The following is a 25,052-nucleotide window of genomic DNA, read 5'->3' as shown; positions in this document are numbered from 1 at the left end:
CTGGTTACTAGTCCAACGCGCTAACCCCTAGGCTACCTGCCACCTCTACACTCTAACCCCTAGGCTACCTGCCACCTCTACACTCTAACCACTAGGCTACCCTCCACCTCTACACTCTAACCACTAGGCTACCTGCCACCTCTACACTCTAACCACTAGGCTACCTGCCTCCTCTACTCTCTAACCACAAGCCTACCTGCCACCTCTACAGTCTAACCACTAGGCTACCTGCCTCCTCTTCACTCTAACCATTAGCCTACCTGCCACCTCTACACTCTAACCACTAGGCTACCTGCCTCCTCTTCACTCTAACCACTAGGCTACCTGCCACCTCTACACTCTAACCACTAGGCTACCTGCCTCCTCTTCACTCTAACCACTAGGCTACCTGCCTCCTCTACACTCTACACTCTAACCACTAGGCTACCTACCACCTCTACACTCTAACCAATAAGGCTACCTGTCCCCTCTACACTCTAACCACTAGGCTACCTGCCTCCTCTACTCTCTAACCACTAGGCTACCTGCCACCTCTACTCTCTAACCACTAGGCTACCTGCCACCTCTACTCTCTAACCACTAGGCTACCTGCCACCTCTACTCTCTAACCACTAGGCTACCTGCCTCCTCTACACTCTACACTCTAACCACTAGGCTACCTGCCACCTCTACACTCTAACCACTAGGCTACCTGCCACCTCTACTCTCTAACCACTAGGCTACCTGCCACCTCTACTCTCTAACCACTAGGCTACCTGCCACCTCTACTCTCTAACCACTAGGCTACCTGCCACCTCTACTCTCTAACCACTAGGCTACCTGCCACCTCTACACTCTAACCAATAAGGCTACCTGTCCCCTCTACACTCTAACCACTAGGCTACCTGCCTCCTCTACTCTCTAACCACTAGGCTACCTGCCTCCTCTACTCTCTAACCACTAGGCTACCTGCCACCTCTACACTCTAACCACTAGGCTACCTGCCACCTCTACTCTCTAACCACTAGGCTACCTGCCACCTCTACTCTCTAACCACTAGGCTACCTGCCACCTCTACTCTCTAACCACTAGGCTACCTGCCTCCTCTACACTCTACACTCTAACCACTAGGCTACCTGCCACCTCTACACTCTAACCACTAGGCTACCTGCCACCTCTACTCTCTAACCACTAGGCTACCTGCCACCTCTACTCTCTAACCACTAGGCTACCTGCCACCTCTACTCTCTAACCACTAGGCTACCTGCCTCCTCTACACTCTACACTCTAACCACTAGGCTACCTGCCACCTCTACACTCTAACCACTAGGCTACCTGCCACCTCTACACTCTAACCACTAAGCTACCTGCCTCCTCTACTCTCTAACCACTAGGCTACCTGCCACCTCTACTCTCTAACCACTAGGCTACCTGCCACCTCTACTCTCTAACCACTAGGCTACCTGCCACCTCTACACTCTAACCAATAAGGCTACCTGTCCCCTCTACACTCTAACCACTAGGCTACCTGCCTCCTCTACTCTCTAACCACTAGGCTACCTGCCTCCTCTACTCTCTAACCACTAGGCTACCTGCCACCTCTACACTCTAACCACTAGGCTACCTGCCACCTCTACTCTCTAACCACTAGGCTACCTGCCACCTCTACTCTCTAACCACTAGACTACCTGCCACCTCTACTCTCTAACCACTAGGCTACCTGCCTCCTCTACACTCTACACTCTAACCACTAGGCTACCTGCCACCTCTACACTCTAACCACTAGGCTACCTGCCACCTCTACTCTCTAACCACTAGGCTACCTGCCACCTCTACTCTCTAACCACTAGGCTACCTGCCACCTCTACTCTCTAACCACTAGGCTACCTGCCTCCTCTACACTCTACACTCTAACCACTAGGCTACCTGCCACCTCTACACTCTAACCACTAGGCTACCTGCCACCTCTACACTCTAACCACTAAGCTACCTGCCTCCTCTACTCTCTAACCACTAGGCTACCTGCCACCTCTACTCTCTAACCACTAGGCTACCTGCCACCTCTACTCTCTAACCACTAGGCTACCTGCCACCTCTACACTCTAACCAATAAGGCTACCTGTCCCCTCTACACTCTAACCACTAGGCTACCTGCCTCCTCTACTCTCTAACCACTAGGCTACCTGCCTCCTCTACTCTCTAACCACTAGGCTACCTGCCACCCCATCCTAATGTACCTGTTGTTGGTCGATCTTGGCTCCTTTGTGGATGCAGAACTCGATGATGTCCATGTTGCCTCCCCTGACCGCCAGGTGAAGTGGACTACTGTATGACTTATCCAGGAAATTAATGTGTTCCTCTATGGAATGACCCATCTCCTCTCCTGGAAAAAAACAAAACACACAGGCAGAGTTATGTACAAGTACACCCCCCTGGACATGCAGAGGGCTCATCATCTAAAGTGGTTTCATTTCCTCATCTCCTTTCCTTGAATAAGCACTATTGAGACCTAAGTGGACAGATGTATTGAGTTAATGAAGCATTATGGTATATTCTGTTCAAATGAATAACTCAAAAGGTTGTTGTGTTTAATTTCACAGTGTCATTTCCCCTTAGTCCTGCCATCTGTGGAGATCTGGCTAGGCCTGGTCTAAAGAATGTCAATTCCCATTTGGTCCAAAACTGACAACGACAGGAGCTTCACAAATATTTTGCTGTTGTACTAAACACATCAGCGTCCTGTTATATATGACTCAGCTGCAGACCTCCCAGGTTAGGTAAACAGTGTGTCTGTCCTGAGGTCTCTGGTTTGTGTGTCTCCCTAGATCAACATTTAGGCACCAAATGGCTCCGGTATATCAGTAACAAAGATCCTGTATATTGACACAAAATGGCTCCTGTGTGTCAGTAACAAAGATCCTGTATGTTGACACAAAATGGCCACTATGTAGAGAACTTTCAAAGGTCTTCCAAGAGAACTTGGAAACTCAGAAATGTCCGACTTGGAAACTTGTCGAAAACTTTGGTCAGATTTTCCAATAAGAAAGTATCAGAATCAACCAATAATAAGCTGTACACCAGTAAAATTGGATTTGATTTGATTTTGACAAAGATGGTAACATTGGTAAGGGATTAGCCTGAGTATTAGCCTGTTTGTGCTATCATGCTAACATGCTATTATGCTAACATGCTATCATGCTAACATGCTATTATGCTAACATGCTAACATGCTAACATGCTATCATGCTAACATGCTATTATGCTAACATGCTATCATGCTAACATGTTTTGCCTTGACAAGGACAGCATTGAAATTGATAAAAACACAAACAGATCTCTGACCAGGCTAGTAATGAATGAGGGGGAAACTTACAATAGTAAAGTGTTTTTTACACCAATGGACAAGTGTAGCATCCTATACAAATGCAATCCTTTATTATCTCCTCATCAATAATGCCATACCAGCCTTGAGGATGACATCCATGGCTTTCTTTGAGCCTGCGAAGGCAGCTGCATGGATAGCATACTGGCCCAGTTTGTTCTGACTGGAGAGCCGCGCCCCATGGCTCAGCTACAGTGCAGGGAATAGGACACAGGCGGACAGAGTCATCAGGAGTTTTTCATAAAGCAGAATTGTGACAGTTAATAACAGTGGGTCATTCTAAATTCTAGGCGAGACTGGAAGCTGTGTGCGTTATTTATAACTCTTGGTTATAAACATTATACACATTTTGTATACATTCTCTCATAAAAACAGGATAATTGAGTATTATTTGACATGAATTGTACAACTGGCTATGTACGTGTACTGTATACACTTACAGACATAATGTATACAGTACAAGCCTATGTTACTCGATTCGATAGCACTTTCAGTGAAGTATGTACAGTGCTTTATAATGCACATAGAGGGAGAGGGAGGGAGGGAGGGAGGGAGGGAGAAGGAGGGAGGGAGAGAGAGATGGAGAGGGAGAGAAGGAGGGAGAGAGAGAGAGAGAGAGATAGAGAGAGAGAGAGATCCTCTCACCAGTATAGAGAGCGCCTCAGTATTGTTGATGGAGCAGGCTAACATGACTGGAGTGTTGCCAAGACCTCCTTCTAGGTTAGACTCTGTCTTATAGTGAGACAACAGGAGCTGGGAGAAACCACACACACATTAACATTAATAATGAAACCTCATGTGATATGAATGAATTCATGAAATTGTATTTGTTCACTAACAGCAGCTGGGGAAACAACAACATTATGTGATACATACCTGTCTATGTCTCTTTCTACTCCCTGACACAGGGACACAGGGACCGCTGCTATTCTCACCCCCAGAACAGACAGTAGAAATGCTGACAAGGTCCTAGAGTCAGGGGAGGCTCAGCCTCATTAACCTTCATCACCAAGCTTGGCTTTGGGTGACCAGATTCTGTTTTGTAAGCCATATCTATCATCCCTTACTCTGGCACAACCTTGGGTTACCAGATGCCTCTTACCCACTAGAGTGACCCACGAACTCGCCAGATGCTCTTTGTTACCCCACGTGTCTCTATCCAGGGTGACCTAATCGATTACGTCCATCCACCCATATCTATTCATATGTCTTGGATCCATTGTCCGTTAGCTCTGGGTTACCAGATGCCTCGTACCCTCAAAAATGGTCCACACAGTCAGCTTCAGCTTTTGTTTAAGACAGGGGTGTGAAAACATAGGATCCAGCCCCCGAAGGGGGACCAATCTGGCCCATGGGTGATTTGATATGGGAATGATAGAAGGTGATAGTTGCGCCTGGCGAGTTGCTGACGCCAGCCCCGTGATGACTGAATCACCATTTGTGACATTGTCTGGATGGCTGACCATATGAATGCTGACCATATGATGGCTGACCATATGATGGCTGACCATATGAGAGCAGACAATATGTTGGCTGACCATATGATGGCTGACAATATGATAGCTGACCATATGATGGCTGATTAAATAATGGCTGACAATACAATGGCTGACCATATGATGGCTGACCATATGATGGCTGATTAAATAATGGCTGACAATATGATGGCTGACCATATGATGGCTGACCATATAATGGCTGATTAAATAATGGCTGACCATATGATGGCTGACCATATGATGGCTGATTAAATAATGGCTGACCATATGATGGCTGACCATATGATGGCTGATCATATGATGGCTGACAATATGATGGCTGACAATATGATGGCTGACAATACGATGGCTGACCATATGATGGCTGACCATATGATGGCTGATTAAATAATGGCTGACCATATGATGGCTGACCATATGATGGCTGATTAAATAATGGCTGACCATATGATGGCTGACCATATGATGGCTGATTAAATAATGGCTGACCATATGATGGCTGACCATATGATGGCTGATTAAATAATGGCTGACAATATGATGGCTGACCATATGATGGCTGACCATATGATGGCTGATTAAATAATGGCTGACCATATGATGGCTGACCATATGATGGCTGATTAAATAATGGCTGACCATATGATGGCTGACCATATGATGGCTGATTAAATAATGGCTGACCATATGATGGCTGATTAAATAATGGCTGACCATATGATGGCTGACAATATGATGGCTGACCATATGATGGCTGACCATATGATGGCTGATTAAATAATGGCTGACCATATGATGGCTGACCATATGATGGCTAACCATATGATGGCTGACCATATGATGGTTGACCATATGTTGACTGACCATATGATGGCTGACCATATGAGTCAAACACACCTTATCCGTGGCTTTCCCCAGGGCGGGACATTAAGAGCACGTACACCATTGGGCGATGTGAAGACAGATGAAAACGCTTAAAATTGACTAAAATCATTTTACTGTGTGAATTGAATCGTCTTGTTTGGTTAGATCTTAATTAAGATCTATGACATTCAGTTTGTTGACTGAGTCCAGTGTGCTAATAATCACAATCTTCCAATTGGCTCATACACCCCCACCCCCCCCCCTCTATTCCCCTGTAACTCTTTTCCAGGTCGTTCATGTAAATGAGAATGTGTTCTCAGTCAACTTCCCTGGTAAAAATCAAATAAAAAATAATCACAGATAAGAAAACTGTACTATTTTGTATATTTTTCTGATGTCGAGGAAATCTATATTTTTTAATCCGTGCAGCCCTCCGGTCAATGTTGAATACTGAATGTGGCCCCGCGGCTAAATGAGTTTGACACCGCTGGTTTAGGACAAGGAGGGAAATGAAAAGCCATGGTAAGGCAGTACGGGGTGATGGAGGAGTTGGTGGGGCTGGTAGGGGCAGGTAGTTTAGTGGGGGAGGTATGGGCAGGTAGTTTAGTGGGGGAGGTATGGGCAGGTAGTTTGATGAGGGAGGTATGGGCAGGTAGTTTGGTGGGGGAGGTAAGGGCAGGTAGTTTGGTGAGGGAGTTATGGGCAGGTAGTTTGGTGGGGGAGGTAAGGGCAGGTAGTTTGGTGAGGGAGGTATGGGCAGGTAGTTTGGTGGGGGAGGTAAGGGCAGGTAGTTTGGTAAGGGAGGTATGGGCAGGTAGTTTGGTGAGGGAGGTATGAGCAGGTAGTTTGGTGGGGCACGAAAGGTGTAACTCACCTCTAGGTGTAGGAGAGACCCAAGACTGTTTAGTAGAAGAGGAGGGGGGGGGGGGGTGATACAGGGGGGAGCTAAGGATCATGGTGTCTCACCTGGACCAGATGGTTGTGTGTGTGGCTAACAGCCAGGTGTAGAGGTGACATCAGGGCCTTGTTGAGGACGTTAGGTTCAGCCCCCAGCTCTAACAGAGCCCTGCAGCTGTCTGGCTGGTTCCTCTCCACGGCCCAGTGCAGCGGCATAGACCCCTCGTCATCATACACCTTCCACCCTGGGGAGAGAGGACAGAGGTAGGACACACACACACACACACACACACACACACACACAAACACACACACACACACACACACACACACGGATAAACAGACATGCACACACACGAACACACACATGCATAAACCGACACACACACGCACACAGGCATAGACAGACACACACACACACACACACACACAAACACACACACACACACACACACACACACACACACACACACACACACACATATATAATTAAGATGAGGAAACTTGAGAAATGAAATGAAGAGGAAATATTTCACTCCAGTTAATTTACATCATACTGGCAGCCATTTTGTATTTTTAGAATGGGAGCCTCACCATCTCTGACTGTGATGCTGGGTGTGTGTGTGGGAGCCTCACCATCTCTGACTGTGATGCTGTGTGTGTGTGTGTGGAGCCTCACCATCTCTGACTGTGATGCTGGGTGTGTGTGTGGAGCCTCACCATCTCTGACTGTGATGCTGGGTTTGTGTGTGGAGCCTCACCATCTCTGACTGTGATGCTGGGTTTGTGTGTGGAGCCTCACCATCTCTGACTGTGATGCTGGGTGTGTGTGTGGAGCCTCACCATCTCTGACTGTGATGCTGGGTGTGTGTGTGGAGCCTCACCATCTCTGACTGTGATGCTGGGTTTGTGTGTGTGGAGCCTCACCATCTCTGACTGTGATGCTGGGTGTGTGTGTAGAGCTTCACCATCTCTGACTGTGATGCTGGGTGTGTGTGTAGAGCCTCACCATCTCTGACTGTGATGCTGGGTGTGTGTGTGGCGCCTCACCATCTCTGACTGTGATGCTGGGTGTGTGTGTGTGGAGCCTCACCATCTCTGACTGTGATGCTGGGTGTGTGTGTGTGGAGCCTCACCATCTCTGACTGTGATGCTGGGTGTGTGTGTGGAGCCTCACCATCTCTGACTGTGATGCTGTGTGTGTGTGTAGAGCCTCACCATCTCTGACTGTGATGCTGGGTGTGTGTGTAGAGCCTCACCATCTCTGACTGTGATGCTGGGTGTGTGTGTGGAGCCTCACCATCTCTGACTGTGATGCTGGGTGTGTGTGTAGAGCCTCACCATCTCTGACTGTGATGCTGGGTGTGTGTGTGGAGCCACACCATCTCTGACCGTGATGCTGGGTGTGTGTGTGGAGCCTCACCATCTCTGACTGTGATGCTGGGTGTGTGTGTGGAGCCTCACCATCTCTGACTGTGATGCTGGGTGTGTGTGTGGAGCCTCACCATCTCTGACCGTGATGCTGGGTGTGTGTGTGTGGAGCCTCACCATCTCTGACTGTGATGCTGGGTGTGTGTGTGGAGCCTCACCATCTCTGACTGTGATGCTGGGTGTGTGTGTGGAGCCTCACCATCTCTGACTGTGATGCTGGGTGTGTGTGTGGAGCCTCACCATCTCTGACTGTGATGCTGGGTGTGTGTGTGGAGCCTCACCATCTCTGACTGTGATGCTGGGTGTGTGTGTGGAGCCTCACCATCTCTGACTGTGATGCTGCAGATTAACCTGATAACAGGGGTGTTTCCTGCACCAGCAGCGTGGTGGACCAGAGAGGCACCAGAGTCATCCTGTTCCCTCAGTACTCCTGGGTTCCTCCTCACCAAGCCCTCCAGCTGGGACACATCACCTCCCCGAGCCCACTGGACAGAGATAAGGGACGGTTGGGGACAGAGATAAGGAAGGTTGGGGACAGAGATAAGGAAGGTTGTGGACAGAGATAAGGAAGGTTGTGGACAGAGGTAAGGAAGGTTGGGGACAGAGATAAGGAAGGTTGGGGACAGAGATAAGGGACGTATGGGGACAGATGTAAGGGACGGATGGGGACAGAGGTAAGGGACATATGGGGACAGAGGTAAGGGACGGATGGGGACAGAGGTAAGGGACGAATGGGGACAGAGGTAAGGGACGGATGGGGACAGAGGTAAGGGACGGATGGGGACAGAGGTAAGGGACGGATGGGGACAGAGGTAAGGGACGGATGGGGACAGAGGTAAGGGACGGATGGGGACAGAGGTAAGGGACGGATGGGGTTAATTCAATTTCAATTCGATCAATTCAGCTACATTAACACATGTTGTATATATTGTATGACATCACATTTTGTGTGTTTCTGCATGTGTACCTCAATTTCCTACTTGATTTCCACCCCGCCATCTCTCTCTCTCTCTCTCTCTCTCTCTCTCTCTCTCTCTCTCTTTCTCTCTCCTCCCCACCTCTTCAACCTCCCCCTCCTTCCTCTCCCCCTCCCATCCCCGTCCCCTCCCCCCCTGTCTCGTATAAACACAACATCTAACCAATGAGGACAAACACTCCTCCAAGCTGTTTAAACTACACTGTGTTTACAAAACATTAGGAACATCTGCTCTTTCCATGACATGGACTGACCAGGTGAACCCAGGTGAAAGCTACATCCACATCAATCAGTGTAGATGAAAGGGAGGAGACGGGTTAAAGAAGGATTTTTAAGCCTTGAGAAAATAGAGACAGGATTGTGTATTTGTGCCATTCAGAGGGTGAATAGGAAAGAGAAAATAGTGATGTGCCTCTAAACGGGGTATGGTAGTAGGTGCCAGGCGCACCGGTTTGAGTCTGTCAAGAACTGCAATGCTACTGGGTTTTTCACGCAGTTTGTAGTGCATCAAGAATGGTCCACCACCCAAAGGACATCCAGCCAACTAAACACAACTGTGGGACGTATTGGAGACAACATGGCCAGCGTTTTTTTTAATATTTTACCTTTTTTTAACTAGGCAAGTCAGTTAAAATAACAAATTCTTATTTACAATGACGGCCTACCAGAGAACTGCCTTGTTCAGGGGCAGAATGACCTTGTCAGTTCTGGGATTCTATCCAGCAACCTTTCGGTTACTGGCCCAAAACTAATCCCTAGGCTACCTGCCGCCCCACCCCAGCATCCCTGTAGAAGCCATGCCCTTACAAATTGAGGCTCTTCTTAGTGCAAATGGGGTGCACTTCAATATTAGGAAGGTTTTCGTGGACTGTTTGATTCAGGCTTCAAGTTACAAGTTTTAATGTCACACATATACAGTGGGGCAAAAAAGTATTTAGTCAGCCACCAATTGTGCAAGTTCTCCCACTTAAGAAGATGAGAGAGGCCTGTAATTTTCATCATAGGTACACTTCAATTATGACAGACAAAATGAGAAAATAAATCCAGAAAATCACATTGTAGGATTTTTAATGAATTTGCAAATTATGGTGGAAAATAAGTAGGGAGCTGGGCCCCAGTGATGTACTGGGCTGTCCGCACTACCTTTTCTAAAGGCCATGCGATGGAGGGCGGTGCTATTGCCATACCAAGCAGTGAAACAGCCAGTCAATATTCTCTCAGCGGAACCTTTTTCAGGATATGTGTATTTGTATTTATTACGGATGCCCCTCTCACCTCCCCTCTTCCTAGGGTCGAGCAAAATTTAAGGCAGTTTATGCTATCTTAAAACATTAGAATAGATTCACAGATTTCACGAGACACTGTGTACCCTCAGGCCCCTACAGTACTAAATACATGTGTATGTATAGTGCCAATGTTTGTGTTGCTTCACATTCCCACTGTTCCATAAGGTGTTTTTTTTAAATCAAATTTTACTGCTGCATCATTTACTTGATGTGGAATAGAGTTCCATGTAGTCATGGCTCTATGTAGTACTGTGGAATAGAGTTCCATGTAGTCATGGCTCTATGTAGTACTGTGGAATAGAGTTCCATGTAGTCATGGCTCTATGTAGTACTGTGGAATAGAGTTCCATGTAGCCATGGCTCTATGTAGTACTGTGGAATAGAGTTCCATGTAGTCATGGCTCTATGTAGTACTGTGGAATAGAGTTCCATGTAGTCATGGCTCTATGTAGTACTGTGGAATAGAGTTCCATGTAGCCATGGCTCTATGTAGTACTGTGGAATAGAGTTCCATGTAGTCATGGCTCTATGTAGTACTGTGGAATAGAGTTCCATGTAGCCATGGCTCTATGTAGTACTGTGGAATAGAGTTCCATGTAGTCATGGCTCTATGTAGTACTGTGGAATAGAGTTCCATGTAGCCATGGCTCTATGTAGTACTGTGGAATAGAGTTCCATGTAGTCATGGCTCTATGTAGTACTGTGGAATAGAGTTCCATGTAGTCATGGCTCTATGTAGTACTGTGGAATAGAGTTCCATGTAGTCATGGCTCTATGTAGTACTGTGGAATAGAGTTCCATGTAGTCATGGCTCTATGTAGTACTGTGGAATAGAGTTCCATGTAGCCATGGCTCTATGTAGTACTGTGGAATAGAGTTCCATGTAGTCATGTCTCTATGTAGTACTGTGGAATAGAGTTCCATGTAGTCATGGCTCTATGTAGTTCTGTGGAATAGAGTTCCATGTAGTCATGGCTCTATGTAGTACTGTGGAATAGAGGTCCATGTAGTCATGGCTCTATGTAGTACTGTGGAATAGAGTTCCATGTAGTCATGGCTCTATGTAGTACTGTGGAATAGAGTTCCATGTAGCCATGGCTCTATGTAGTACTGTGGAATAGAGTTCCATGTAGTCATGGCTCTATGTAGTACTGTGGAATAGAGTTCCATGTAGTCATGGCTCTATGTAGTACTGTGGAATAGAGTTCCATGTAGTCATGGCTCTATGTAGTACTGTGGAATAGAGTTCCATGTAGTCATGGCTCTATGTAGTACTGTGGAATAGAGTTCCATGTAGCCATGGCTCTATGTAGTACTGTGGAATAGAGTTCCATGTAGTCATGTCTCTATGTAGTACTGTGGAATAGAGTTCCATGTAGTCATGGCTCTATGTAGTTCTGTGGAATAGAGTTCCATGTAGTCATGGCTCTATGTAGTACTGTGGAATAGAGGTCCATGTAGTCATGGCTCTATGTAGTACTGTGGAATAGAGTTCCATGTAGTCATGGCTCTATTGTAGTACTGTGGAATAGAGTTCCATGTAGTCATGGCTCTATGTAGTACTGTGGAATAGAGTTCCATGTAGCCATGGCTCTATGTAGTACTGTGGAATAGAGTTCCATGTAGTCATGGCTCTATGTAGTACTGTGGAATAGAGTTCCATGTAGTCATGGCTCTATGTAGTACTGTGGAATAGAGTTCCATGTAGTCATGGCTCTATGTAGTACTGTGGAATAGAGTTCCATGTAGTCATGGCTCTATGTAGTACTGTGGAATAGAGTTCCATGTAGTCATGGCTCTATGTAGTACTGTGGAATAGAGTTCCATGTAGTCATGGCTCTATGTAGTACTGTGGAATAGAGTTCCATGTAGTCATGGCTCTATGTAGTACTGTGGAATAGAGTTCCATGTAGTCATGGCTCTATGTAGTACTGTGGAATAGAGTTCCATGTAGTCATGGCTCTATTGTAGTACTGTGGAATAGAGTTCCATGTAGTCATGGCTCTATGTAGTACTGTGGAATAGAGTTCCATGTAGCCATGGCTCTATGTAGTACTGTGGAATAGAGTTCCATGTAGTCATGGCTCTATGTAGTACTGTGGAATAGAGTTCCATGTAGTCATGGCTCTATGTAGTACTGTGGAATAGAGTTCCATGTAGTCATGGCTCTATGTAGTACTGTGGAATAGAGTTCCATGTAGTCATGGCTCTATGTAGTACTGTGGAATAGAGTTCCATGTAGCCATGGCTCTATGTAGTACTGTGGAATAGAGTTCCATGTAGTCATGGCTCTATGTAGTACTGTGTAATAGAGTTCCATGTAGTCATGGCTCTATGTAGTACTGTGGAATAGAGTTCCATGTAGTCATGGCTCTATGTAGTACTGTGGAATAGAGTTCCATGTAGTCATGGCTCTATGTAGTACTGTGGAATAGAGTTCCATGTAGTCATGGCTCTATGTAGTACTGTGGAATAGAGTTCCATGTAGTCATGGCTCTATGTAGTACTGTGGAATAGAGTTCCATGTAGTCATGGCTCTATGTAGTACTGTGCGCCTCCCATAGTCTGTTCTGTGATCAGGCCGACCACCGTCATGCCATGAGCGAACTTGATAATGGCGGTGGAGTCGTGTACGGCCACACAGTCGTGGGTGAACAGGGAGTACAGGAGGGGACTAAGCACACACCCCTGTGGGGTATTGGGTTGCACAATTCTGGTGACTTTCCAAAAATTCCCAGTTTTTCCTGAAATCCCGGTTGGTTGATTTCTGGATTTCATACTTTTTCAAGGAATCTTCGAACCGGAAATTCTACAAAACCTTTATGGAAAGTAATTGTATAAATAAAAATAAAAACCTTGTCAAGCCAGAGATGCGTTTAATATTTTACATTTACAATCACAATCAAGAATTGGAACTTGGACTTACCTCAAACAGGTTTACGGACTCCAGAGTGATGTCTGTTTTTACAGAGAGTTGGTGAGATCTTCTTTCGTCATCGTCGATCACGCACTTATAGGAACCGTTCTGAGGTGCCACTTCCTTGGTGAGCTGCATGAGGTCTCACAGTCCAATCACTGAATGGAAGAAGGATAGAGTGATGTCATTAACACACGTGTGCACGCAGGATAACACACACACACACACACTCTTCCAGTAAGATTGACTAGCAGCAGACTCCACAGTACGCCTTAAAAGACCACAAATGCATACCTAGTCAAAATACACATTTCCCTCACAAACAAAACATGCAATTTTTGGTGTAAGAAACAGTTTTGTTGCCAGTTCTTTATTCTCCCATTTAGTCTCACTATAGAAGGTTAATGGACGGGACTGGGGGTGGGGGGTGGGGGGAGAGGGAAGGGGGAGATGAGAGGAGGGGAGGTGAGGTGAGGAGGGGAAAGGGGAGTAGAAGTGAAGGTTGGTGAGGAGGTGAGGAGGAGAGGGGGGGGGGGTGGGGGGGTGGGGAGGAGGTGTGGTGATGTGAGGAGAGAGGTCTTGAGTGTAGTCCAATGACCAAGTAACTGTCTGACATTGGTGAAGACTGCGGAGGGAGGGAGGGAGGGAGGGAGGGAGGGAGGGAGGGAGGGAGGGAGGGAGGGAGGGAGGGAGGGAGGGAGGGAGGCTGTTGCCTCAGTCCTGGATGGTGTACAGTATATGCACACAAACATAAAACACTTTGAAAAGGAAAAAAGGAAATGAGCAGCATTTATCCAGTTAATTTTCTATCTCCGTCTTTTTTTAACTCTTGCAGGACATTCTCCTTGACGTCTGGTATAGTTCATATTATCAGTTGAAAACAGAAAGAGACAAACAGAAAGGTTAGTATATCATTGGACAGTGTCGTATTCACAAGGAACCAAACGTAAGCAAACGTGCCGAATCGGAAGAGAACCCAGCTGAATCTGTCTCGAAGAAACTCTTGTTTTCGTTGAAAAGACACTTTGCGTCGCACAACGTTGTGTGACAGTTTTGCTACGCTGTGCACTAATGCACACGACCCTGGTGGTTCCGCTTTTGTCTCAAAGTGTTTCCTCCTGACATGTTATAAAAAAACACACATTTTTCATTTTCTGTTTGGTGCCTGCAGGAGATGACCTTGGTCTGGGGAACTCCATCTCTTCACAGCTACTCATGAAGGCTGCTGACTTTTTTATTATCTAAGACTATTCTGTGTTTTTATCACAGTGAAATAAAAAAAAGCACCTCAAACAACTATTCAACATTACACGACAATCTCAAATTACATGACACACCCACATAACACAACAATCCCAAATGGCATGACAACCCCACATTACATGACACACCCACATTACATGACACACCCACATTACATGACACACCCACATTACATGGCAACCCCACATTACAGGACACACCCACATACATGACACGGCAACATTACATGACACACCCACATTACATGACACACCCACACTACATGACACACCCACATTACATGGCACCCCCACATTACATGACACACCCACATTACATGGCACACCCACATTACATGACACACCCACATTACATGGTAACCCCACATTACAAGACACACCCACATACATGACACACCAACATTACATGACACACCCACATTACATGACACACCCACATGAACACTTCTGTGATTATAACCACCAGTACATACAGTGCCTTCGGAAAGTATTCAGACCCCTTGACTTTTTACACATTTTGTTACGTTACAGCCTCATTCTAAATTGGATCAAATAGATTTTTCCCTCATCAATATACACATAATTCCCCATGATAACAAAACGAAAAAAAAAGGTTTTTAGAAATTTTAGCAAATTTATTACAAATAAAAACAGATATACCTTATTTACAGAAGTATTCAGACCCTTTGCCATGAGACCCGAAATTGAGCTCAGGTGCATCCTGTTTCTATATATCGTCCTTGAGATGTTTCTGCAACTTGTTTGGAGTCCACCTGTGGTAAATTTAATTGATTGGACATGATTTGGAAAGGCACACACCTGTCTATATAAAGGTCCCACAGTTGACAGTGCATGTCAGAGCAAAAACCAAATCATGAGGTTGAAGGAATTGTCCGTAGAGCTCTGAGACAGGATTGTGTCGAGGCAAAGTTCTGGGGAAGGGTACCAAAAAATGTCTGCAGCATTGAAGGTCCCCAAGAACACAGTGGCCTCCATCCTTCTAAAATGGAAGAAGTTTGGAACCACCAATACTCTTCCTAGAGCTGGCCGCCCAGGCAAACTGAGCAATCGGAGGAGAAGGGCCTTGGTCAGGGAGGTGACCAAGAACCCAATGGTCACTCTTACAGAGCTATAGAGTTCCTCTGTGGAGATGGGAGAACCTTCCAGAAGGTCTCAGCAGTACTCCACCAATCAGGACTTTATGGTAGAGTGGCCAGACGGAAGCCACTCCTCAGTAAAAGGCACATGACAACGCGCTTGGAGTTTGCCAAAAGGTTTCTGGCCTGATGAAACCAAGATTGAACTCTTTGGCCTGAATGCCAAGCATCACGTCTGGAGGAAACCTGGCACCATCCCTACGGTGATGCATGGTGGTGGCAGCATCATGCTGTGGGGATGTTTTTCAGTGGCAGGGACTGGGAAACTAACCAGGATCGAGGAAAAGTTGAACGGAGAAAAGTACAGAGAGATCCTTTATGAAAATATGCTCCAGAGTGTTCAGGAACTCACACTGTCGCAAAGATTCACCTTCCAACAATACAACGACCCTTTTTGCTATGTCATTATGTTGTATTATGATGTCATGATGGTGTATTGTGATGTCATTATGGGGTATTGTGATGTCATTATGGGGTATTGTGATGTCATTGTGGGGTATTGTGATGTCATTATGGGGTATTGTGATGTCATTATGGGGTATTATGATGTCATGATGGTGTATTGTGATGTCATTATGGGGTATTGTGATGTCATTGTGGGGTATTGTCTGTAGATTGATGAGGGGAAAAAAACAATTTAATACATTTTAGAATACGGCTGCAATGTAACAAAATGTAGAAAAAGTCAAAGGGTCTGAATACTTTCCAAATGCACTTGATCTTGATATATGCAGTAAGACTGTATGGACAGCCTGGGGGGAGACTACATGTTCTATACTATAGATATATACAGTAAGGCTGTATGGACAGCCTGGGGGGAGACTACATGTTCTATAATATAGATATATACAGGTAGGCTGTATGGACAGCCTGGGGGGAGACTACATGTTCTATACTATAGATATATACAGTAAGACTGTATGAACAGCCTGGGGGGAGTCTACATGTTCTATACTATAGATATATACAGTAAGGCTGTATGGACAGCCTGGGGGGGAGACTACATGTTCTATACTATAGATATATACAGTAAGACTGTATGGACAGCCTGGGGGGAGACTACATGTTCTATAATATAGATATATACAGTAAGGCTGTATGAACAGCCTGGGGGGAGTCTACATGTTCTATACTATAGATATATACAGTAAGGCTGTATGAACAGCCTGGGGGGAGTCTACATGTTCTATACTATAGATATATACAGTAAGGCTGTATGGACAGCCTGGGGGGAGACTACATGTTCTATACTATAGATATATACAGTAAGACTGTATGGACAGCCTGGGGGGAGACTACATGTTCTATAATATAGATATATACAGTAAGGCTGTATGAACAGCCTGGGGGGAGTCTACATGTTCTATACTATAGATATATACAGTAAGGCTGTATGGACAGCCTGGGGGGGAGACTACATGTTCTATACTATAGATATATACAGTAAGACTGTATGGACAGCCTGGGGGGAGTCTACATATTCTATAATATAGATATATACAGTAAGGCTGTATGGACAGCCTGGGGGGAGTCTACATGTTCTACACTATAGATATATACAGTAAGGCTGTATGGACAGCCTGGGGGGAGACTACATGTTCTATAATATAGATATATACAGTAAGGCTGTATGGACAGCCTGGGGGAGTCTACATGTTCTACACTATAGATATATACAGTAAGGCTGTATGGACAGCCTGGGGGGAGACTACATGTTCTATAATATAGATATATACAGTAAGGCTGTATGGACAGCCTGGGGGAGTCTACATGTTCTATACTATAGATATATACAGGTAGGCTGTATGGACAGCCTGGGGGGAGTCTACATGTTCTATACTATAGATATATACAGGTAGGCTGTATGGACAGCCTGGGGGAGTCTACATGTTCTACACTATAGATATATACAGTAAGGCTGTATGGACAGTGAGGGGGGAGTCTACATGTTCTATACTATAGATATATACAGGTAGGCTGTATGGACAGCCTGGGGGAGTCTACATGTTCTACACTATAGATATATACAGTAAGGCTGTATGGACAGTGATGGGGGAGACTACATGTTCTATACTATAGATATATACAGTAAGACTGTATGGACAGTGATGGGGGAGACTACATGTTCTCTAGTGAAGCCATAATGCATACATCAATGGTCTATGTCCCTACGGGCCCTGGTCCAAACTGGAGCACTATGTGAGGAGCAGGGTGCCATTTGGGTCTCCGACAATGTTTTCCACCTGGCAGCTCCATGCATCTCTCGTTGAGAGAGAATGAGGCTTTTCTAAATTGCGATCAATGTTGGCCTTGGCCTGTCTCAGTGGCTGAGTTATCCATCCAGCTATGACCACACGGCAACTGGGTATTCACATTGAATACATTGGAAAAGGTATGCCTATCGTGTCTGTTTTTACCCCTGCCTTGCTCTGAGCTGAAATAACAGTACAGGTTACACCAAGGAATGGTGGTTGGTATCAATGTTCTTTCAATTCCAGTCAATTCAGGAAGTACTCTTACAGTAGAAAAAAAGGTGGTTCCAGGTAGAACCCTTTCGGTTCCAGGTAGAACCCTTTCGGTTCCAGGTAGAACCCTTTCCACAGATGGTTCTACCTGTAACCCAAAATAATTCTACCTGGAACCAAAAAATGGTTCTACCTGGAACCTAAAGGGTTCTACATGGAAACATTTTTACTAAGAGTGTACAGTGCCTGCAGAAAGTATTCATACCCCATTAGTTATTCCACATTTTGTTACAGCCTGAGTTCAACATGGATTCAATAGATTTTACCACATAATGACAAAGTGAAAACATGTTTTTAGAAAAATTAATATTTAATTTATATAAGTATTCACACCCGTTGGTCAATTCTGTGTATAAGCACCTCTGGCCACTCAAGAACGTTCACTGCCTTCTTGGTAAGTCAGTGCAGAGTTGGCGTTGTGTTTTAGGTTATTGTCCTGCTGAAAGGTGAATTCATCTCCCAGTGTCTGGTGGAAAGCAGACTGAACCAGGTTTCCCTCAAGTATTGTGCCAGTGCTTAGCTTCATTCCAATTATTTTCTATCATAAAAACTCCCCATTCCTTAACGATTACAAGCATACCCATAACATGATGCAGCCACCACTCTGCTTGAAAATATGGATAGTAGTACTCAATAATGTGTTGTATTGAATTGGCCCCAAGCATAACACTTTGTATTCAGGAAAAAAAGTTCATTGCTTTTCCACATGTTTTTTCAGTATTACTTTAGTGCCTTGTTGTAAACAGGATGCATGTTTTGGAATATTTTTTATTCTGTACAGGCTTCCTTCTTTTCACTCTGTCATTTAGGTTAGTATTGTGGAGTGACTACAATGTTGCTGATCCATCGTCAGTGTTCTATCACAGCCATTAAACTCTGTAGCTGTTTTAATGTAAGTGTGTTAAAGTCACCATGTGCGTCATGGTGAAATCCCTGAGCGGTTTCTTTCCTCTCCGGCAACTGACTTAGGATGGACGCCTGTATCTTTATAGTGACTGGTTGCATTGATACACCATCCAAAGTGGAATGAATAACCACCATGCTTAAAGGGATATTCAATGTCTGCATTTACATTTTTACCCATCTACTAATAGGTGCATTTCATTGCGAGGCATTGGACCATACAGGTGTGTGGGGGTACAGAGATGAGGTAGAGATGAGGTAGTCATTCAAAAAATATTGTGTTAAAAACTATTATTGCACACTGAGTGAGTCCATGCAATTTATTATGTGACTTGTTAAGCACATTTTTACTCCTGAACTTATTTTAGGCTCCTTACCGTAACAAAGAGGTTGAATACTTATTGACTCAAGACACTTCAGCTTTTCATAGTTAAAAAAATAAAATAGTCAAAATATTGATAGATGATTCCACTTTGACGTCATGTCAATCGTTATCGGACAAAACAAAGTGTAGTCTAATCCATTTTAAATTCAGACTGTGACAAAAATGTGGGGCGAAAAATCTAAATCATGTTTGATGCACTCTGGATGCAATGTTTTTTACAGAACTGTTCAAACTAGACGATAGGGACACTGTGGACACTGTGGACAAAAAGGGGGGAAAACATTTAAAGGGGTATGTTACGGTTTACTTTCTCCTCTTCCTCTGAAGATCGGACCAAAATGCAGCGTGGTTATTATGATACATGTTTAATGAAAGATAAAACACGAACAAAACAATAAACGTACCGTGAAAACCTAAACAGCCTTATCTGGTGCAAACTAACACAGAGACAGGAACAATCACCCACGAAACACTCAAAGAACATGGCTGCCTAAATATGGTTCCCAATCAGAGACAACGATAAACACCTGCCTCTGATTGAGAACCACTCTAGACAGCCATAGACTATTCTAGATAACCCCACTATACCGCAATCCCATGACCTACCCCTACTATAATACACACCCAATACCTAACAAAAACCCCAAGACAAAACACACCACATAAATAACCCATGTCACACCCTGGCCTGACCAAATTAATAAAGAAAACACAAAATACTAAGACCAGGGCGTGAAAGTATGAATACTTTCTGAAGGCCCTTTACCTCTCACCATTGATCTTTACCTCTCACCATTGATCTTTACCTCTCACCATTGATCTTTACCTCTCACCATTGATCTTTACCTCTCACCATTGATCTTTACCTCTCACCATTGATCTTTACCTCTCACCATTGATCTTTACCTCTCACCATTGATCTTTACCTCTCACCATTGATCTTTACCTCTCACCATTGATCTTTACCTCTCACCATTGATCTTTACCTCTCACCATTGATCTTTACCTCTCACCATTGATCTTTACCTCTCACCATTGATCTTCACCTCTCACCATTGATCTTTACCTCTCACCATTGATCTTTACCTCTCACCATTGATCTTTACCTCTCACCATTGATCTTTACCTCTCACCATTGATCTTTACCTCTCACCATTGATCTTTACCTCTCACCATTGATCTTTACCTCTCACCATTGATCTTCACCTCTCACCATTGATCTTCACCTCTCACCATTGATCTTTACCTCTCACCATTGATCTTTACCTCTCACCATTGATCTTTACCTCTCACCATTGATCTTTACCTCTCACCATTGATCTTTACCTCTCACCATTGATCTTTACCTCTCACCATTGATCTTTACCTCTCACCATTGATCTTTACCTCTCACCATTGATCTTTACCTCTCACCATTGATCTTTACCTCTCACCATTGATCTTTACCTCTCACCATTGATCTTTACCTCTCACCATTGATCTTTACCTCTCACCATTGATCTTTACCTCTCACCATTGATCTTTACCTCTCACCATTGATCTTTACCTCTCACCATTGATCTTTACCTCTCACCATTGATCTTTACCTCTCACCATTGATCTTTACCTCTCACCATTGATCTGTATATAATATCTACATTCTTATGTGTTTACATTGTTTACTATTTAATTGTTATTATCATTTTAAACTCTACATCGTTGGGAAAGGCTCGTAATCAAAGCATTTCAGGGAAAGTTCTACACCAGTTGTATTGGTGACAAAATAACATTTGATTTGATTCCATTCTATTTATTTGGCTTATTTTCAATTTTCGTTCCAAAATGGCACCCTATTTTTTTTTATTTTTTTTATAGTGCACTACTTTTGCCAAGCGCCTTATGGAACCCAGGTCAAAGGTAGTGTACTATAAAGGGAATAGGGGGCCATTTGGGACGGACACAGAGCCTTGGGAAGCTTGTATCTGTAGATATCAGTTTCATTAATTAGCCGGGTGATCATTCTCCTGTTTGCTGGGAACAAAGAAATCCAGGAAATGTCATTAAACCTAATAGAACACAGTCAACATGGTGGACGGTTGCCAAGCGATGAAGAGTAGCTGCTTGATATACAGTATATATGTATATTGTATACAGTTACTGTTTATATAATCACTGCAAAGGACATGACAGCCCCCCCCCCCCTGAATGCAATCTGTTGCTTTAATAGTGTACTGTGTGTCTGTGTGTGTGTGTGTGTGTGTGTGTGTGTGTGTGTGTGTGTGTGTGTGTGTGTGTGTGTGTGTGTGTGTGTGTGTGTGTGTGTGTGAAAGAGGATGTTTAGCAGTCTAGCTTGTTATACTATCCTGAAAACATATGTATTGCTATAGTAATGATCAATTAGCCAATGGTGTCAGCATGCTAAAGTCTCAGAGAAATAATTGTGCTTCATGACTTCAAAATATTATATATAATATAACATAATATAATTATATATATAATTAAGTGGTCTTGAGAAGGTCCCCATTATACGGTGATATAAACCATGTAAAGCAACTGCACCTCAGTCACTCTGCCTTTCCTGACCACAGATCTTAAATCTAGATGAGATGTTAAACAGACAGCGTAGTGATAAGTAAAGCATGTAGATCAGGTCAGGATCCTTGAAAGGCGGGTAACACTGTATTTTTTTACAGTTGAAAGGAAAGAAAACATTGATTTTTACGGGACTTTCATAATTAAAAAGATTTGCTTTTGGAATGTTCCAGATATTCGGCTCTGTGCCAGGAAATGCCCTTGTCCGGAGGAAAGGATCCCAATTCCAAACTCTCTCTCTCTCAAAAAATATAAATTGATTCAAATTCCACAAACTCTCTATGATCCTAACTTAACCAGGAATGATTTAAAGCACCGGAGGAAAAACTAAATTGGTAATTTGTGTACCACACTAACCTAACCCCTAACCTAACACTAACCTAACCGCAACCTAACCCTAACCCTAACCCTAACCCTAACCTTAACCACTTCAATAAAGAAGAACATTTTTATTTTTGTCCACTGGGTAAAACATTAACTCCATCAGAATACTGAAAAATCTGATCAAATGTTTTTTATTTTATTTTTATTTTTTAATTAATAATTTTCTATGTTTTTACAAATGTTTGTATTGAACGGTCTGTTTTGAGCATTTCTAGAAACTCTTTATTTGGATCGTCCATCTGTAGATTCTCTCTTCACAGTAACATTTTCAACTAACAATCTACTAACCCTAACATGACCTATAACCCTAACCCTCTTTCTAAACCTAACCTTAGCGAGCAGATAGTTTGATGATAGTACGCTCATCTGGAGAGAATCTACAGATGCAACATCCGGACTGTACAAAATAAAGTGTGATCGTATTCGTTGTCAACTCCGTCAAGGCTCAGGTCAAATGTTTTATATCACTGTTCTACAACATGCAGAATGCATCAACTATTGGCATATTTTCTGTGCTAGACCAAAGCGTTAATGTTTGCTTTGGAAATGTTGTTTTATGTTCTGAATCTAGCAAAACATGCCAAAAATGCCAATAAAATTAACCCTGGAGCACTATATATATAGTACTATAAAATTAAACAAAAATAAGTTTGGAGATTTGTATTACATAAATAAATTAATGTTAGAATTAAACAATCAGAGCCTTCAATAAATAATTGTTGGACCATAAACTTTAAAAATGAAATGCCTTTTATGGTCGTTCTAGATTCATGAAATCAAGACCCTATTTCCCACAACCCTGTTTCTGTTATTACGACATAGGAAAGTAAGAGAAAGCTGAAAAAGCCATAGAAAGAGAGGGACTTACATACCTCTTTAGTGGTTAGGCTGGTTGGTTGGTTGGCTGGTTGGATGCTGACTGCCTCTGAGTAGAGCAGACTGCTGTGGTCTCCCAGTACGGGGCAAGTAATGGTTTATGTACTGTAGTTGTCACAGTTCAGTGACATCCCATTCAGACCTGGGATCAAATAGTATGTGAAACGTTTCAAACACTTTTAGCGTTTGTACTAGTCTGTCTGGAGTGCCAGACGGACGGGGTTGGCACTCCTTGTGACTATTCTATTGGTTACATTGTGTCAAGCTAGCTCAATTAAACCCAGATACAATCATTTAAAATAATTTTGAATAGTATTTGAACCCAGGACTGATCCCATTACAATAGCTCCTAGATGCTCAGAGATACACAGTAGAATGAGTAGAGAAAGACCAAGCTCCCAGAGAGTAGGGTTGTGTAGCTAATAACCCCTTATTCCCTAGTGCACTACTTTTGATAGGTCTCTGGTTTTGTTATGTCTTTGTTTTAAGTATGGTCAGGGCGTGAGTTGTCTATGTTATTTTTTCTATGATTTGGGATTTCTGTGTTTGGCCTGGTATGGTTCTCAATCAGAGGCAGCTGTCAATCGTTGTCCCTGATTGAGAACCATACTTAGGTAGCCTGGTTTCACTTTTGAGTTGTGGGTGTTTATTTTCTGTTCTGTGTTTGAATTTCACCGTTCAGGACTGTTTTCGTTTCGTTCTGGTGTTTTGTTGGTTTTGTTCGAGTATTCGTTTTCATTAAAAGACAATATGAATACTTACCCACACTGCACCTTGGTCCTCCTCTCTCTCTCCCAACGACGAACATTACACTTTTTGGTGTAGTGGTTTTCACCACTAGACTGTGGTACTGTTCCTGCTACTGCCCCCACACTCTTTAATCCATTTTGCTGTGCTAGTATTATATTTTGAACAAAAATATGAATTCAACAATTTCAACGATATTACTGAGTTACAGTTCATATAAGGAAATCTGTCAATTGAAATAAATTCATCATGTTATATAGAACTAACTGTCCATCATCATGATCATCATGGGGCGGCAGGGTATCCTAGTGGTTAGAGAGTTGGACTAGGAACCGGAAGGTTGCAAGTTCAAACCCCGAGCTGTCGTTCTGCCCCTGAACAGGCAGTTAACCCACTGTTTCTAGGCTGTCATTGAAAATAAGAATTTGTTCTTAACTGACTTGCCTGGTTAAATAACGGTACAAAAATGTTACTAACTGTCCATCATCATGTTATATAGAGTAGGGATGTGTAGCTAACTGGACTAACTGTCCATCATCATGTTATATAGAACTAACTGTCCATCTGTGTGTTTGGGAAAAAAATCCTTTCTGTTCTGTTGTCAGAAGGAACCTGAGTAAACCGGATACAAAACATTTTATTTTACCAAATGTGTACTTATTTGCAATATATTTAAAAAAAAATGTTTTGTACATTTGCTGCTGTGATAAGTAGCATCTTCTATATGTTTTGTACATTTGCTGCTGTGATAAGTAGCATCTTCTATATGTTTTGTACAGTTGCTGCTGTGATAAGTAGCATCTTATATATGTTAGCCTTTCTCTTGTGTTGTTGTTATATTGCTAGCCAGTAGTTAGCAGTCTAGCTCTTTATGTTATCTTTTAGCTAGCCAGTGTTAGCAGTCTAGCTCTTTATGTTATCTTTTAGCTAGCCAGTGTTAGCAGTCTAGCTCTTTATGTTATCTTTTAGCTAGCTAGTAGTTAGCAGTCTTGCTCTTTATGTTATCTTTTA

At 43.6% G+C, this 25,052-nt stretch overlaps 1 protein-coding gene across 2 annotated transcripts in view; it reads right to left on the bottom strand.

Moving 5' to 3' along the window:
- The window catches only part of LOC110536527 (transient receptor potential cation channel subfamily A member 1), a 76,824-nt gene extending 53,404 nt beyond the window's left edge, over positions 1-23,420 (bottom strand). The window contains exons 1-7 of one of the 2 annotated variants that reach the window (XM_036934674.1): positions 23,291-23,420; positions 13,241-13,389; positions 8,375-8,537; positions 6,691-6,866; positions 4,007-4,114; positions 3,442-3,550; positions 2,217-2,362 (exon numbers count right to left, since the gene is read on the bottom strand). In XM_036934674.1, the coding sequence (XP_036790569.1) occupies positions 2,217-2,362; positions 3,442-3,550; positions 4,007-4,114; positions 6,691-6,866; positions 8,375-8,537; positions 13,241-13,369 (831 nt within the window). In that variant the 5' untranslated portion in view covers positions 13,370-13,389; positions 23,291-23,420. Of the gene's footprint in view, positions 1-2,216; positions 2,363-3,441; positions 3,551-4,006; positions 4,115-6,690; positions 6,867-8,374; positions 8,538-13,240; positions 13,390-19,455; positions 19,891-23,290 lie in introns of those variants that run through there. The other variant, XM_036934675.1, reaches the window with a different exon arrangement.
- Positions 23,421-25,052: the final 1,632 nt, after the last annotated feature.

The sequence above is a fragment of the Oncorhynchus mykiss genome, chromosome 11 (assembly GCF_013265735.2).
Source record: "Oncorhynchus mykiss isolate Arlee chromosome 11, USDA_OmykA_1.1, whole genome shotgun sequence".
In the NCBI taxonomy this organism is placed as follows: domain Eukaryota; kingdom Metazoa; phylum Chordata; class Actinopteri; order Salmoniformes; family Salmonidae; genus Oncorhynchus; species Oncorhynchus mykiss.
Note: the sequence above shows the minus strand (reverse complement) of the source record. Positions and strands in the feature narration are given on the sequence as shown.